Raw genomic sequence first — 18326 nt, 5'->3', positions numbered from 1 at the left:
AACCAACTGCTCCATCAGAAGCATTAGCATCACACTAGCTTTTTAAAAGGATACAGTACTCACAGTACTTGAGCTTACCACAATAGCAACAAAAATTATTACAGCAGTACAGTATGTACTCCAGTTAATTTTATGCAGTTATGATTTGATAATACCGTGCCTTTATCTTTTATACTTCTTTCAACTTTGAATGATGCCATGGACAGTTGTGTTTGTGTGCATAAGCTTTGATAAATTTTAACCTTTTAAAATATATTTGCATATATTTGATGGTAGTAAATTATAAAATAAATTAGTATTTACATATATTTTAACCACTCATGACATACCTTTTTCTTAATCTGAAATTGACAAGCGAGATTGTCAGAAGTCTGCTCTCTTATTACTGCTTTACTTGGACTGGACTTTCTTTTAGCCACCATTTATCTCCACAAGTACATAAGCTCCATGAAGTCAGCAACACATCCTCAGAAGTGAGGCTCAAAAAAGTCTTGGTACATATAGGAGAACCTCTATAGTTGGCCACCTTGCTACACTAACCACTTCCTTAAATTGACCATTTTCATAAACCAGGCATGTACCACATGTATGTATCAGTACAGCAGGCCTAATTCCTTATGTTGACCAATTTGTTACAGTCCCTTGGGTGGTCAAATTACAGAGGTCCTACTATATTGTAAAATAAATGAATTTACTTTGTGAAATTTTAAGTGCCTTGAGGACAGAAAATGTCTTATTCCTCATGTTCCTTTAACATTTAATAATCAGAATTATTCTTTTTTACAAACAAAAGCCAAAGTTGTTTCCTGAGACCACTTCTACTTAATCTAATACTAAAAATGCTAGGATAGTTTAAAAGGAGTAATATATAGAAAATTGAACATGTTCTTCTTAGTAAAGAATCACAAGAATGGAGAAGAATCCAGCGTCCTCAATTCTGATATGAGGACAATTTACGCTAGTACATGGTGGTGGATGGAGGAATGACAGAGGGAAGGAGGGAGGAGGCAGGGGGGCTCATGGTGTGTGACACACCATTGGGGCAGGACACAATTATTACAACGACTTAACCTAACAAATGCAATCAGTGTAACCTGGTTCTCTGTACCCTCAATGATTCTCCAACAATTTAAAAAAAAATCCATTTAAAAACCTATTATTTTCTTTCTTTCTCAATTGTGGTGGGAACTGGGGACAAGTAGAGAAAGAAGATTAAGAGTATACATGTGTGCCAGACTTTTAAACCCATGGCAGTAACAATGACAAAACCATATGGTATTGGGTTGAAATTAAATAGCATTGCTGGTGCTGGTATCTCTTGCCTATAATCTGAGTTACTCAGAAGAATGAGGTAAGAGGATAACTTGAGGCCAGGACAAGATAGCAAAACTCTGTCTCTCTCTCTTTAAACAAACAAAAAAAAAACAGAGAGAGAATTAGCCGGGCATGTAGTAGACATTTGTAGTCCCAGCTGCTCAGGAGGTTGAGGCAGGAGGATCACTTGAGTCCAGGAGTTCTAAGTTATGGTAAGCTATAATTGTGTGACTATACTCCTGGAAAACAAAGCAATACCTATTTCTCCAAAAAAAAAAAAAGAAAGAAAGGAAGGAAGGAAGAAAATTTAAACATTATCAATAAACATGGGCTGGGCACAGTGACTCAAATCTATAATCCCAGCACTCTGGGAGGCCGAGAGGGGCACATTGCCTGAGCTCACAGGTTCAAGACAAGCCTGAGCAAGAGGGAGACTCTTGTCTCTAAAAATAGCCAGGTGTTATGGCAGATGCCTTGGAGGCTGGGGCAAGAGCATCGCTTAAGCCTAGGAGTTTGAGGTTGCTGTAGCACTCTACCAAGGGTGACAAAGTCAGACTCTGTCTCAAAAAAATAAATAAATAAACAATCTTTCTCTAGAAATACTATGCCAAACTTAAGAACCCAAGGTGCCCTAAATCATAATTAACATAATAAAGAAAAGAATCATTTAAAAAGTAACACTGTTGGCCTCAGCTCCTGACTGATGCAGCACCATGGATCAGTACACAAACTACTATCTATAGGCCTCCTCTTACCTGCAAGACACCCTCCACCGAATGTAGTCCTGGAAATAGGTCCTTTCCAAAGGACGCCCCTCTTTGACAGGTGAAAATCATGGACTGCCTAAGGCTTATACATATATCACTTTACACAAGGGGGAAGGAGTTGGTTAAGTGATTGTAGCGCTGAAGCTTCATACCCCTTTCTCCTTGTGATCTTTATCTTGGAGATGCTTGTTTAAAAAGATAATTAAAATAATTTAATTTTTTTCTATTTGAAAACTAAACAAAAACAGTTATTAGAATAAATTAAGAAGTCTGTCAAGAAGTGGAGAGGATATAGATTAGTGAAAGGAATACAATGCAGTGGGAAATGTAAAATGGTACAATCCCTCTGGAAAGTTTGGCCATGCTACATACTGTTTGTGTCTCCCGCAAAATCACATATTGAAATCCTAACTCTCAATGTAAAGGTATTAGGAGGTGGGGCCTTTGGAAAATAATGGACTCTTGAGGGTGGAGCCCGCATGAAGATTACTACCCTTATCAAAGAGACCCCTCTAACCTTTTTACACCACGTTTAGATACATATACAATGAGAAGAGGGCAGCAGTCTACAACCCGAAGATACCCTGTTTCCCCGAAAATAAGACAGTGTCTTATTTTAAGATGTGCTCCCAAAGATGTGCTAGGTCTTATTTTCAGGGGACGCCTTATCTTTCCTGTAAGTAGGTCTTATTTTTGGAGGATGTCTTATTTTCAGGGAAACAGGGTAGCACTGATCACAACCTGACCATGCTGGCACCCTCACCTCAGACTTCCAGCCTCCAGAATGTTGAGAAACAAATTTCTACTATGTATAAGCCACCCAGTCTATAGAACATTGTTAGAGCATCCCAAACTGACTAAGACATGCATTACCTTATAAAGTGGAACATTCACTTTATGACACAGCAATTCCATTCCTGATTATAAAACCAAGTAAAACTCTAGAATGTAATCACTAGAAACATAAGAATGCATATAGAAACACAGTTAATAACTGAAACAATCCAAATGCCCATCATTACAAGCATAAACAATTATAACAATAGTATTATCACACAATAGGATATTATACAATAGTCAAAAGAAATACACTGAATCTAAAGGCAAACATTTGGCTGACTCTTACCAATATAACATTGGGTGGAAAAGCAGTCCCAGAAAATGCCCTTCTTATAAAGAGTAAAAAAAAAAACCCTAAAACTAATATATGTTTTAGTGATATACAAATTATACAAAACAAACCACGGTAAACATGAAGAAAAGATTAAAAATAGTAGCTACTTCAGGTAGGACTAATAGCACAAAATTAGGTACTTGTTATCACTTTTAGTTACTGTGTTAGAAGATGGGTACATGTCATTATTACTTAAAAGTAATAAATACAGGCATACAATAAAGAGGGCCACGTACATACCAATAATGAGTATGTGACATAAACTAAAGATCAAGACTAATTCAATTCTGTACAATCATGATAAATAAAAAAATTACTAGGGTAATTAATTTGGATTCATTCCTTATACCACATCTTAAATCCCTCATTTTTATTTTTAGCTTTGTTCACCTTTTAAGTTTTATAGCAATATGTATACTAGCTATAGAGGAAAAAAAAACTGATTTATAGAAAAGTCCAGTCTAATTTGATGAAGCAAGTATATATTGGAGGAAATTTTGTGGCTCAGTGGGTAGGGCGCCGGCCCCATATGCCGAGGGTGGCGGGTTCGAACCTGGCCCTGGCCAAACTGCAACAAAAAAAAATAGCTGGGCGTTGTGGCGGGCGCCTGTAGTCCCAGCTACCCGGGAGGCTGAGGCAAGAGAATCACCTAAGCCCAGGAGTTGGAGGTTGCTGTGAGGCCATGGGCCAGAGTGCCATGTCTACAAAAAAAAAAATATATATAGTTTTAGCCTGATAGAGGCCATCTACAGCAAACCCACAGCCAATATTGTCTTGAACGGAGTTAAATTGAAATCATTTCCACTCAGATCAGGAACCAGACAAGGCTGCCCATTGTCTCCACTGCTCTTTTAACACTGTAATGGAAGTTTTAGCCACCACAATTAGGGAAGAAAAGGCGATCAAGGGTATCCATATAGGGTCAGAAAAGATCAAACTTTCACTCTTCGCAGATATGATTGTATATCTGGAAAACACCGGGGACTCTATTACAAAACTCTTAGAAGTGATCAAGGAATACAGCAGCGTTTCAAGTTACAAAATCAACATTCATAAATTGGTTTAATAAATTGTGGTATATGTACACCATGGAATATAATGCAGCCTTAAGGAAAGATGGAGACTTTACCTCTTTCATGTTTACATGGATGGAGCTGGAACATATTCTTCTAAGTATCTCAAGAATGGAAGAAAAAGTATCCAATGTACTCAGCCCTACTATGAAACTAATTTATGGCTTTCACATGAAAGCTATAACCCAGTTATAACCCAAAAATAGGGGGAAGGAGGAAAGGGAAGGGAGGGAGGGGGGAGGTGGGCAAAGGGAGGGTGATTGGTGGGATTACACCTGCGGTGCATCTTATAAGGGTATATGTGAAACTTAGTAAATGTAGAATGTAAATGTCTTAACACAATAACTAAGAAAATGCCAGGAAGGCTATGTTAACCAGTGTAATGAAAATTTGTCAAACGGTCTATAAAACCAGTGTATGGTGCCCCATGATCACATTAATGTACACAGCTATGATTTAATAAAAAAAAATTAGTTTTAGCAACTGGAGTCGCAGCTAATAGGAAAATACATATGTGAAACACTTTATTCACCAAAAATAAAGTGTTAGAGTGATTTTTTAAATACCTTGTTAGAATTAACAAATACAGTTCAAAACTCTGTCTCCATTTTTCATAAACCACAAAAATCATTACCAGTTATTTCAATTTAAGCTCTCCATTCCAAACAAGAAACATTAATATTTGGTTTGATGTTATCTGCATCTCAATTTTACCCTTGGTCCCCATTTAACACTATTAACAGCTACTATATGCTGAACTGTTTGCTAAAGGTATAAGCATGAATAAAATAGTATTTTTTATCACAGAATTGTACAATGCTTCCTATGTTTGAGGAACATGTGAAAAGAAATTACACGAGGGCTTGTAAAATGTACAAATTCCTGGATCCCGCCCTAGACCTACAGAATTAGAATCATCAGGGAAAACTCCACTGTACAACTGTGAGCAAATGTATGTGGAAAAGGCAAATAATGTCTTAATATTACCATAAAAATAACTTTGACCTTACAGAAGTCCTAAAAATATATCAAAGACCCCAAAGGGTATCTAGACCATACTATGCAAGCCGCTAACCTAGTGAATGAAACAAATGGCTTAATATCTTAGTGAAAACTACAAAATTCTTTTGGAATACAGAGAAGGGAGCACTGCCTTTGGTGACAGCCAGGAAACTTTTACAGAGGTGATGACTCCTGATCTGAAGTCTTAACAAGTCCTTACACTAGGCCTTAGGACAGCAGTTTTCAACCTGTGGATCGCGACCCACAGGAACTGTATTCTGTATTAAAGGCTCGCAGCATCAGGAAGGTTGAAATCCACTGCCTTAAGAGATCTATACCCTCTCCCTCCTACTTTTCTGAGTCTCCTACCCCATCTCTTTTACTTGGCTGCTGCTCCTCAACCAAGCCAACTTTACTCCCTTTGAATTTGCTGCTTGCTTCTGTTGTAGTGACAATTCCCCTATATATCTCATGGCTACTGTGCTGTTGTCCACACCTGGCCATCCTGACAGCTAAGGAGAGCTGCACCCCCCTAGGCTTGTAATCCATTCTGGGCCTTACCTTTAGGAAAGTTCTGCTTTATATTGGGAGCCATATATACCAATGTACTACATTGCAGCACCATTTGTACAAGTGAAAAATTTAGACCAAAACACACACACACAACTAAACTAAATATCCATTAATATAAGAATGAAAAAATATATTAGTACATTCATACTTGAAATTCTAGGAATCAGTGTTCATATATATATATACACACACACACACACACACACACACACTATATAACTTGAATACAAATTCCTTTAGGACTGGGACCAAAGTTTTGCTATCATAAGTTGTATTTAAGTTTCTGTGCAATACCACCTATGCCTATAAAAGATTTCAACACACCTATTTTCCTACTATTTTTCTTAGGTTTAAAAAAAAACTGGAATGGGTGAGGCTATTTATGTAAATAAACAATAGGCAGTTAAACACAAACATACACACAGACACATACACCCTTCTACCAAACCAGAATCAGAACGGTAGTGCTCTGGTTAATTCTAAGTAAACTACAAAATCTTTTTCCCCTGCAAGTTCTCTCAGGAGGTTGTGTACAAAATATTTTTTGATAGAACTTTTAAGAATTTAACATTTTTCTACAATAGTCTCTTCCAAGTTTAAAAAAAGTAAAGTCTTTAGCTTTTAAACAAATACCTGATATAAACGTATTCTCATCTTTCATATCTTTTCTATCGCTAATAAAAGTAAAAAATTATGTGAGAGTAGTTTATTACTTAGTTATTTCTTTTCTTTCTCCATTTCTAAGTTTCTCACTTTTTACTTATAAAACAAAGTTTTTTTTCTAGACTCTTGAACTGCTCCCCCTCATACAGGCTCTTTTCTCGTTTTCCCCATTCTTTGACTCGTTTGACAAATACCTATTAGATACCTATTCTGTGAAAAGCAACGGGGTGTTAAATACCATCCCTCTGGTCCCTGAAAAGATGTGAAGAACTCCCTTGGCCTTATTTGTATAACTTGGTAAGATTCAGTGTCCTGAGGAATTAACATCTTAGATTTGGAAATCAAAGTTACAGTATTATACTGGTAACCTAAGTTCAAGTACACTTCAGTAGACTTGCATAGGTCTTCAAAAATTTCATAGAGTACAGATGTATTTCAGGCAATGAATGCTATATTAAAAGTATTATATACATTAGTATATTATTTAGAAGCTCAAGGACATTCAATAAATAAGTTGATGCCTCTTTCTTCCTCCTCTACAGACAAACCGCAGGTCAGAACACATACACACACACACCCAGCCACAAGATATTTCTTCAGCACAAGTGAAAGGATTTCAACAAAAACAGGGAACCCAGTTAAAAACAAAACACTAAGAAGGATTTGAAAATAACTATAATCTAGCACTAGAACTGTAGGAATATCTTCTTATAATTGTGGTGAATCAGTTATCAATTTTGGAATTAAGACCTCCTAAAACGCACTCAATTACTCTTCCCCACAATAAACTTGATGGAAGTTCAACCAAAAAGTGGGCTTTCCACATTGTGTTAATGATACTGACACAATGTTTTTTAAACTGCTAAAGATAAGATCCTAGATATAAACAGAAGATTCTTTGCTAGAGCTGAGGGATAGCGAATCATGGCCTTAGCAATTTATAGATGTCATTAACAAGTTCTAGAAATTACTCAAAAACACAAGCTTCATACCCTTCCCTTGCTTGTCCACATACAAGCAGTGAACATGACAACTGAAAAGCAAGTTTTACCATAATTTAAAAGAAAGTAAGTTCCAGGGTCTTTCCTGGGAATCAGTACTCATTCATCCTTAAGTTCTCAATATACTTGTTTATTATCTACAGACAAGTAATAATTATGATGCTGTTTGAATGTTTGTGTCCTTCCAAATTTTATGTTGAAACTTAATATCCAATGTGATAATATTAAGAGGTTGGGCCTTTAGGATGTGATTAGGTCACAAGGCCCTCCCTTATGAATGGGATTGAGCCCTTATAAAAGAGGCTTCACATAGCATTGGGCCCTTTTATGCCTTTCTGCCATGTGAGGACAAAGCATTGAAGGTGTCATCTTGGAAGCAGAGACCAGATCCTCACCAGATACCTGATGGCACCTTGATCTTAGACTTCCCAGCCTCTAGAACTGTGAAAAATTTCTATTATTCATAAATTACCTAGTCTTGGGTATTTTGCTACAGCAGCACAAACACAATAAGATAGATTAGAATGATTAATAATGATAGCAGTTAACATTTATTACATATTTATTACATATTAGGTATCTGGGCTAACTGCTTTGCATGAATACCTTATATAATATTCTAACATACCAATATGAGAATGGTACTTTCATTAACCCCATTTTCCAGCTAAGAAAACTTTAGCTTTTAAAGGCTAACTTTCCCAGAGTCACATAGGTATATAGTACATGGAGCCTAGGATTCCATCCGTTTTAACTTCCACTGCAAGAATAAATAACTATAGTTAACTATTATGCTGTAATAGTCATTGATTCAGTAGCTCTCTACTACTTATTATATCAAATTAAAAATTCCTATAGAAGAAGGTTTCATTCATTCATTTGCTCAGTACAAAGACTTTTACTGAGCATTGATTACACCACACCAAGTGACTCAAAAACAACTAAGATGTAGTTTCTGGGTGAGGCTGCTAAATAAGTCATTTCTGGATCAGGTAGATCTATGACAAGTTTAACTAAAAAATTAGTTGTACTTGGGCATATAATAGTATCACACTAGAACATTATTATGTTCTTCTATAAATCTATTATTGGAAATGAAATACTGGCACAGACAAATAACATACCTAAACATGTATAATCTAAGCGTTTTGGACTGCCATTATTAACATAATTTTCCAACCTTATTTACTGAAGATTTTCAAAATGTTCTACCAAACAAAAAAAGCAATGAATACACACACCACCACCACCACACACACATACAGGGCAATAGGTCTTTCATCTCCACATTCAACTTACAGAATAACACAGCTTGTGTTGAGAGAACCATGGCTGTGAGTGGCTTTAGCTTTCTCCCAAACAGATGGCAGAATGTGGTAAGGAGCTGACTACCTGCAATCCACTTTGATGCTGCCTCTAACCACAACTTTGGAGAAGTGGATACATTACAAAAATTTGAAAGACTGCTAGTTAAATTTTAAGGTGGAAAGGTGGCCATTCTGGCTGAACTCACTTTAACTCAAACCAAAAGGGTATGGTGTAAAAGAAGAGAAGATGATAAAGCTCACAAAGCTTACAGGAGTAATTTATATTCTTAGCTTCTCCCGGATAATGTCCACCATAATTCTACCAAGCATTACTTTAAACATAAGAAGTATACCTAAACAGCTAAAGCTACAAAGGTACAAGGAGGGGGGAGCAGCTTTATCTGTGTGTCTACTGAAGTAGACACATTTGTATTTTTCACTTTTTATACAAGTATTATATTGAACTAATAATTTTGAGATTTTACTTACCCTTTATATTGTTTTTATGCCTATTATACATAGTACATATGCCATATGCAGTTGTGTATCAGAGATAAAGGGATAAACAAACTTGGGAAGATGCCACAATTTGGGAACAATGCTTGCTTGATTAAAAAAAAAAAAAAATCAATACAATTTCCCCACAGGTTCATGATGTAAAATTCCATAATCAAGGCTTGTAGATCTGTAATTATGGTATGTCAGCTACATTTAAACAAGAGTGTTAAAAGATTGTTAAAGTTAAACTAACACAATTGCAGTGTGAATTGTCCTAGTCTCATTCTAATCTACTTGTGTCACTTTCATTTAATCACAGAAAAACTATGGGCCAATGTCAATGCTATTTCCAATGTCCTAACATTCTTTGTTCACACAGAATTTTAAGCCATTACCAATCTAAAATGGTTATATAAAAAGATATATTTAAGAAAATATTTTTACTCAATTAATTCACTCACCAGTGGGCTAGTTTAGCGGGCTTTTTCAAAATAAGTTGCCTTTAAAGTTATTAAGTAATCTTTAGGTTAAATGGCTGAAAGCATTTTTTATGTAGGAGAAGAATTTCTTGAATTTAACACTAGTAAAAAAAAATTATTTTATACACACAAATTTTACTTGGAAATGTTTGATGTAGATAAGTACATCAAAATACCAAAATACCCTATCAACATTTAGGAAATAGGAATTGTATGTTTTCTTCCACTTCAGTGAAAATTATTTTCCAAATAATTAACAATTTATATCAACAGGGAAGAAAGCTACTCTAGCAAAGATTTATATTCACGCCTGGCATTTAAATTTTAATTTAAGGCACAATATAACTCACAGCTGTACTATCTGAAAATCGCCTATAAATGAATCACAGCACACACAACACCTGTTAGCTAGTTAAAGAAGAGGTGAACAATTTTCCTACTTTACCTGGGACTTTCCCAGCTTTAGCACTGAAAGTGCCACATTCTGAGAAATGCCTCAGTTCCAGGCAAACAGGACCATTAATGCCACCTGGATATCAAAAAAATAGAGATTTCATAGTTCTGTGCTAGGGAAGAAAGGTGACATGTCATTTGGTAACTCCCTGCCGGGGCTGCCAGATTAGTTGTGATCTTGTCACAGGTATAGTCTAATAATCTACTGGAAACAGATCCAAATCTTAAACAGCCAGGCAGACCCAAAACTGCCAACTAATACCCACTACTAGTGAGTCACATGTGAACAAAGGCTGCATCTCAAAGAAATTAAGTATAATAACCCAACCAGCCTCTAATGCATTCATCTATTTTCACAAGAATTAGCTCTCAAAAAAAAAAGAAATCCTACATACTGTATACATGTATTGATAAAGCACATTGTACTCCATAAATATGTATAATTATGTGTCAATTAAAAATAATAATAATTCATAAAACCTGTTCTTAAGAGGATTTCTAAGAAGCCTTTAAGGTCAAGAGGCTCAGCACAGAGTAGACTCAGGGCTGTTCTTCTAAATCATTCCTAATAACTGTTCTCTCCCTATTGCTAATAATCTAATTTCTCTCTCAAAACCCATTTCCAGAAGTCAGATGCTTTTCTTTCTTACTGTACAAGGTAACAAAGTTTTTCTAGGAATAGGACACTGTGAGCCTTCCACCTATTTTCTTAGGGCCTAAAAATACTGCCCCTTAAACTTGCTTCTACTTTCCTTGCTAATGTGGGCTGCCATCCACTAGACTACATTCACCATTTTTCCAACGTGCCAAAATGGCCATCTTCCACTCACTGCTCAATCTCCCTGATGCCAAATACTACCATCTATTTATTGGCTGTTTTCATATTCCCCCAACATTGGGCGGCGCCTGTGGCTCAGTGAGTAGGGCGCCGGCCCCATATGCCGAGGGTGGTGGGTTCAAACCCAGCCCCCGCCAAACTGCAACAAAAAATAGCTGGGTGTTGTGGCGGTGCCTGTAGTCCCAGCTGCTCCGGAGGCTGAGGCAAGAGAATCACGGAAGCCCAAGAGCTGGAGGTTGCTGTGAGTCCTGTGACATTATGGCACTCTACCTGAGGGCGGTAAAGTGAGACTCTGTCTCTACCAAAAAAAAAAAAAAAAAAAACATATTCCCCCAACATTCCACTAAGCCTGTTCAAATTTCTTTCTAAAACCCACTATCAGGAACTTACCTAAAGTGTTCTACCATATTTGATTAGAATCTAAACTCTTAAGAATCCACCCATCCTAACATGGCCTACCCAAACTGTACTGCAGGACAAATACCTACAATATAATTTCTAGTGGCTCTCAATTTCTACAGAGAAGAGCAAAGGAACTGGGGCTATTAATAATTACTTTAAATCTCTTCTTCCAAATAAAGGTTGAAATTTCTTAAGAGAAATGAGGTTGTGGGGAAATGAATACCTTACTAGAAAGAGTGTTAAGAATAAAAAATAGCTTTAAAAAAAAAAAACAATAAACAGAATCTCTTTCACAAAACCAATAACACATATGAATCATGAAATTAATTAAGAAGTCTTTGAAACTAAATTTGGAGAGGAGAAAAAAATATATAACCTTTAAACCCTATGGGAAATTTTAAACATATAAAGAATATAATGAAGCCCCACGATCATTCAGCCCCAATAGTTATTAATGTTACCACATCTGCCTCAACTACTTTTTTCTTTGCTGAGGTAAAATGAAGATTTAAAAAAATAGGTTACTATAGCAGAAGACGGAACGATCCACAGTAAAATAATTTTCAGGGGAAAAATAACAAAAGAGAAAATAAAAGACTATTTATGGAGTTAAATGGTTGCATGAAAAGGCGAATTAAACAGCTACATCAGACATTTTCATTTTAGTACCTAAATGGAAGTTTTATACACTAAAATGTCAACAAAAAAGCCATGAAAAAAAAAGGTATAGGAAAGGAAATGTCTATTTCCATTAATTTATAAAGGATTTGAGATTATAGTAAATTATGGAAGGATTTCATGAAAATGATACTTATTTCCAACCATTTACATAAGCATCTGAAAACTTTTTAAGCCTAAAAACTTAGTTTATAATTATCTAAATGAATGTATTTTCTCTACAATAAATATTTTAAACACATAACCAAACTGAATAATTTTATAAACTAGTTTAGACCATGAGAATGAAAAATGTTAAGGTCACATAGGTAATGAATAGGAAACTATTACCAGAAGTCATTTCTTGTGACTTCCCATCTACAGCTGTCCACAATACTCTGGTACTTCTGTCAAATGTACTGACTACAATGATATAACCAAAGTAGTCTAGCTAAAGTGAACAACATGTCACTGGGCTGAGTGTTAGGGTATTATTTATATTTTCAATTATATACCTCAATTTCCCTATTATCACAAATTTTGAAAATACTCTTACTGGAGCATTGTAGCTTAAAGGGAAAGTTGTATAATACATGAGAAAGTGGTCCTTTTGCTTGCTTTGCGACTAATTAGCATTGTGACCTTACATGAGTTTGTTTTTATTTTATTAACTTCATTAAATCTGTTTCTTACCTGTAAAATGGGAATACAAACAATATTATTAGGCCAGGTGCAACAGCTCATGCCTATAATCCTAGCACTCTGGAAAGGGTGGGTGTGAGGCTCAATAGAGCTCAGGAGTTCAAGATCAGCCTGGGCAAGAGCCAGACCCTCCTTCTGCTAAAAATATATTACCCAGGCCTACTGGTGGGTGCCAGCTCCTGGAGTCCCCACTACTGGGGAGGCTGAAGTAGAAGGATCCCTGAAGCCCGAGAGTTTGAGGATGCTGTGAGCTAGGCTGATGACACAGCACTCTGGCCTGGGCAACAAAGTGAGACTCTGTCTCAAAAAAAAAAAAAAAAAAAAAAAAAAATATATATATATATATTTATATATACGCACACATATATTAGTCTACATTTACTAGCCACTATAGTATATAGCTATTTGCCACATACTCTGTTAAACTCAACACCATGGCAGGTGTCTCTTGCAACTGCACGAGGTGACGCCATTATAAAATCTGCATTATACAAATAAGGCAAAAACAGACATAATGCAATCTAATATATCCCAGAACACATAATAAATGGCAGAATCAAGATCTGAACCCAGGCAGTCTCACTTCAGAAAAGGCAGTGAGTTTAACTACTACTCATACCTCCTCCTTTCGGCCTTAGTGATAAAGAAAGCTTCCAGGGAAGGACAGTGTGATGATGTGCTAAAACTCAGAGACAGTATCTTAAAAAGTGAACTGTCCTTCCTCTCGTAGAAATATCAACAGAGGAAAGGTGGACAAAAAGGAAGAAGCCAGGTGCCTAGAATTAGACATTTCTACTACAAAACAATCTGCTTCTTCGGAAGGCTATTTATTTTTTTCTCTTGGAATGTTTCATCAGTAACAGTTTGATCTTCTTGGGTCTGAACAACAAAGTTCTAATGACCATTTAAATTTCTTCAGGCAGTCAGGGATTGGAACAAATTACAGGACTGTCCTTCCCAGGAGAGTTACTTAAACAGCATCCCACTGCTTGGAGAAGTAGACTGGAGAAAGCAAGGCCACAGAAGTTTGCTGAGTGTGCTAAAGTTCACGCCCCAGTTCTCAAACTCTGCGAGTCACGCCAGCCATGTTAGCAGGTCACCGGGATCCACTACGGTCTCTTTTTGAATGAGGCCCGGCTCTCAGCTTCCCCCTAAACTTGAGAACCTGCTTTCACGTCCACCCGAAGGCAGGTAACCTTCGGGACGCTCTGCCCCCGGGTCAAGTTCCGCTAGAGGAGAAGATGCCGCGCGCGCCCACCGGCGATACGCGAGCAAGGCCCGGCCCACCCGCCCGCTCCGGGGCGCCTCCCACCACCTCCCGACCACGGGCGCCGAGGGGCGGGGCCCCCAAGGACTCTCGTCGCAATTCTGGGCCCTTTTGGAGGGGAGAGACAGCAAGCGGCGCGCCCCGCTCCATCCCTGCCAGTCCCCGCCGGTCGCGAAGCCAAAGCGAGGCCTGGAGTCCCGAGTCCGCCTCAGGCCTGCTGTCTGCCCGACCTCTCGGGCCGCCATGAGGCGAGGAAGAAAAGATGCAGGCGGCTGCGCCGCTCGCGGCTCCTTACCGCTTCACTACACCGGTCTTGATCTTGATTTGTCTCACGCGAGGATCAGCCATGGTCCCTTGAGCGCCGCGAGGAGGGGCGGAGAGCCGCGAGAACCGTGGAGGGCGACGGCGCGGAGGCTGTGGCTTTGTGGGCGTGGCCGGCGCAGCCCCGCGCGCATGCGCAGGTTGCCGCTGCCCGGGGCGGCCCTGCCACGCCCCGCGGGTCCAGGGTCCCGGTCCGGTGGGTTGTTTCCCGCGCAAGCTGTTCCCCGCCTACATCCAGTCCTTACCTCGCGGAAAGTGTCCTCATCTCTCTCAGCCTTCCTTTTAGTTTGGACACATCTTCCACCTCTCCCGGTCTCCGCAGCCTGGGAAACTAAACTATCTTCTGGGATGGATTGGTTCGGCCCTGGGCATTGCTTTGCGAGATTATCTGCTTAATGGGAGGAGTAAAGTAAAACCATGTCTTACGGGTAATTTCAATGTCATTATCTGGAGTCAAATGGGGCAAAACGATGAATGTTTAATGAAATAAACTACCATTGTGCATGGTAAAAAATCAAGAAAATCAATTGGTCAAGAAAATCATTGACCTTTCCTTAAATCCTGGCAAAAATGCTTGTGGATAATATGTCTTATATTTACATGCCTGTAGGACTTATTCAAATAATCATCCCTAGTGTACTTAAATTTTCAGCAAAAATGTGTGTGGCACATGAAAGCTTGGTCTTTATGGTCAGACAAACGACTTTATTCAGGGTTCCACCCTGTAATAGCTAGACAACCCTGGCACGGGTGCCTCTTAACCTCACTGCTGACCTTATTCCTCGTCTGCAAAATGGAAATAATGTCCACTTTATAGAATAGATATGAGAGTTAAAACATCTAGCTCAGTGCCTGATGCATAGTAGATGCTCAACACTTGTTTTGTATTTTTAAAAAAATCGTTGCATAAAATGAGGCGCACACCTCCAGTGACCGCCAGCAACCTCTTCCTGAGAGAATCACACAAGGAATGCAGGGCAGACCCTGTCTTATTTCTTGGTACGTCCATCCTTCAAAGACATCCATGGGATTGTCTTTACCCCTCCCTACGTGTGATTCACTCATGCAGGCTTTGGAATGCTTCTATCCTGCCAGTCCAAGACCCTTTGTTTAAATTCAGAATCAAAGCCCACCTGGAAAAAGTCTACTATTTCTTTACTGACCTCATTTGTTTATCCTTCCTAGATGCTTTGGAATCGTACAGTAGTAATAACTTTGGGTTTTGGTATATTTTCTTTTTAAAATTGTCATTTAGGTACTTCATGAGGGTGTGCTCATCCTCTTAGTTGGATTAAAAGCATCTTTAGAGGCAAGAATCTTGTCTTATATAAATCTTCCTCCCCTGACCTCCACCTGGGTTCTGTACTCAGAGGGTGCTAAATTCAATAAATATTGTTATCCTGCTGGCTGGCACACAGAAATACAATTTCAAGTGACGCAGCAGAGCTGAGAAGTATTAGGAATGGGGGATGGGGAACAAAACACAACAGCAAACTCAGTTTAGCAAAATTCTGCAGAGAAACAACAGAAACTATAAACCACAAACCAAAATATGATGCAGCTAGGCACCATCATGTTAAGGTCATTCATTTGATCACACAGAGAAAGACATGTAACTCATCATATTTTCTTTTTTGCCTTGGTTTCATGAAACTCAGAGTTCAATTTTGTGATAATTTTAGGAGTTTCTCTCAGAATGGTTTTCCTGATACAAATACCTTCTATCTCAATTTTAGATTTAAACCTAACCATCCAACATTTGGATTTAGCAGACATCTACAGAACATTTCATACCAATAAAACTGAATACACATGTTTCTCATCAGCCCATGGAACGTACTCCAAAATCAATCACATCTTAGGTCACAAGTCTAACCTCAGTAAATTTAAAGGAATAGAAATTATTCCTTGCATCTTCTCGGACCACCATGGAATAAAAGTTGAGCTCAGTAACAACAGGAATCTGCATACTCATACAAAAACATGGAAGTTAAATAATCTTATGCTGAATGATAACTGGGTCATAGATGAGATTAAGAAGGAAATTGCCAAATTTTTGGAACAAAACAACAATGAAGACATGAATTATCAGAACCTCCGGGATACCACAAAGGCAGTCCTAAGAGGGAAATTTATGGCACTGCAAGCTTTCCTCAAGAGAACGGAAGGAGAGGAAGTTAACAACTTAATGGGACATCTCAAGAAACTGGAAATGGAAGAACATTCCAACCCCAAACCCAGTTGAAGAAAAGAAATAATCAAAATTAGAGCAGAATTACATGAAATTGAAAACAAAAGAATTATACAACAGATCAATAAATCAAAAAGTTGGTTTTTTTAAAAGGTCAATAAAACAGATAAACCTTTGGCTAACCTAACCAGGAAAAAAAGAGTAAAATCTCTAATCTCATCAATCAGAAACAACAAAGAGAAAATAACAACAGACTCCTCAGAAATTCAAAAAATCCTTAATGAATATTACAAGAAACTTTATTCTCAGAAATATGAAAATCTGAAGGAAATTGACCAATACTTGGAAGCACGTCACCTTCCAAGACTTAGAATCAAGTGGAAATGTTGAACAGGTCAATATCAAGTTCTGAAAAAGCATCAACCATACGAAATCTCCCTACAAAGAAAAGCCCGGGACCAGATGGTTTCACGTCAGAATTCTACCAAACCTTTAAAGAGGAACTAGTACCTATATTACTCAACCTATTCCAAAATATAGAAAAAGAAGGAAGACTACCCAACATATTCTATGAAGCAAACATCACCCTGATACCCAAACCAGGAAAAGACCCAACAAGAAAAGAAAATTATAGACTAATATCACTAATGAATATAGATACAAAAATATTCAACAAGATCCTAACAAACAGAATCCAGCAACACATCAAACAAATTATACATCATGACCAAGTCGGTTTTATCCCAGGGTCTCAAGGCTGGTTCAATATACATAAATCTATAAGTATAATTCAGCACATAAACAAATTAAAAAACAAAGACCATATGATTCTTTCAATTAATGCAGAAAAAGCTTTTGATAATATCCAGCATCCCTTCATGATCAGAACACTTAAGAAAATTGATATAGAAGGGACATTTATTAAACTGATAGAGGCCATCTAAAGCAAACCCACAGCCAATATGGTATTAAATGGAGTTAAATTGAAATAATTTCCACTCAGATCAGAAACCAGACAAGGCTGCCCATTGTCCCCACTCCTCTTTAACATTGTAATGGAAGTTTTAGCCACCACAATTAGGGAAGAAAAGGTGATCAAGGGTATCCATATAGGGTCAGAAGAGACCAAACTTTTGCTCTTTGCAGATGATATGATTGTATATCTGGAAAACACCAGGGATTCTACTACAAAACTCTTAGAAGTGATCAAGGAATACAGCAGCGTCTCAGGTTACAAAATCAACATTCATAAATCGGTAGCCTTTATATATACCAACAATAGTCAAGCTGAAAAAACAGTTAAGGACTCTATTCCATTCACAGTAGTGCCAAAGAAGATGAACTATTTGGGAGTTTACCTAACAAAGGACGTGAAAGATCTCTATAAAGAGAACTATGACACTCTAAGAAAAAAAATAGCTGAAAATGTTAACAAATGGAAAAACATACCATGCTCATGGCTGGGAAGAATCAACATAGTTAAAATGTCCATACTACCCAAAGCAATATATAATTTCAATGCAATCCCTATTAAAGCTCCACTGTCATACTTTAAAGATCTTGAAAAAATAAAACTTCGTTTTATATGGAATCAGAAAAAACCTCAAATAGCCAAGACATTACTCAGAAATAAAAACAAAGCAG

The 18326-nt window shown here is 37.6% G+C and overlaps 1 protein-coding gene across 2 annotated transcripts in view; it reads right to left on the bottom strand.

Annotated features, from left to right (window-relative positions):
• Window positions 1-14615, bottom strand: part of TBCA (tubulin folding cofactor A) — a 63513-nt gene extending 48898 nt beyond the window's left edge. For both annotated transcript variants that reach the window (XM_053588031.1, XM_053588041.1), the window contains exon 1: window positions 14466-14615. In XM_053588031.1, the coding sequence (XP_053444006.1) occupies window positions 14466-14518 (53 nt within the window). In that variant the 5' untranslated portion in view covers window positions 14519-14615. The remainder of the gene's footprint in view (window positions 1-14465) is intronic.
• Window positions 14616-18326: the final 3711 nt, after the last annotated feature.

The sequence above is a fragment of the Nycticebus coucang genome, chromosome 1 (genome assembly GCF_027406575.1).
Source record: "Nycticebus coucang isolate mNycCou1 chromosome 1, mNycCou1.pri, whole genome shotgun sequence".
Classification (NCBI taxonomy): Eukaryota; Metazoa; Chordata; class Mammalia; order Primates; family Lorisidae; genus Nycticebus; species Nycticebus coucang.
The sequence above is the reverse complement of the archived record's forward strand: the minus strand, read 5'-3'. Positions and strand labels throughout refer to the sequence as shown.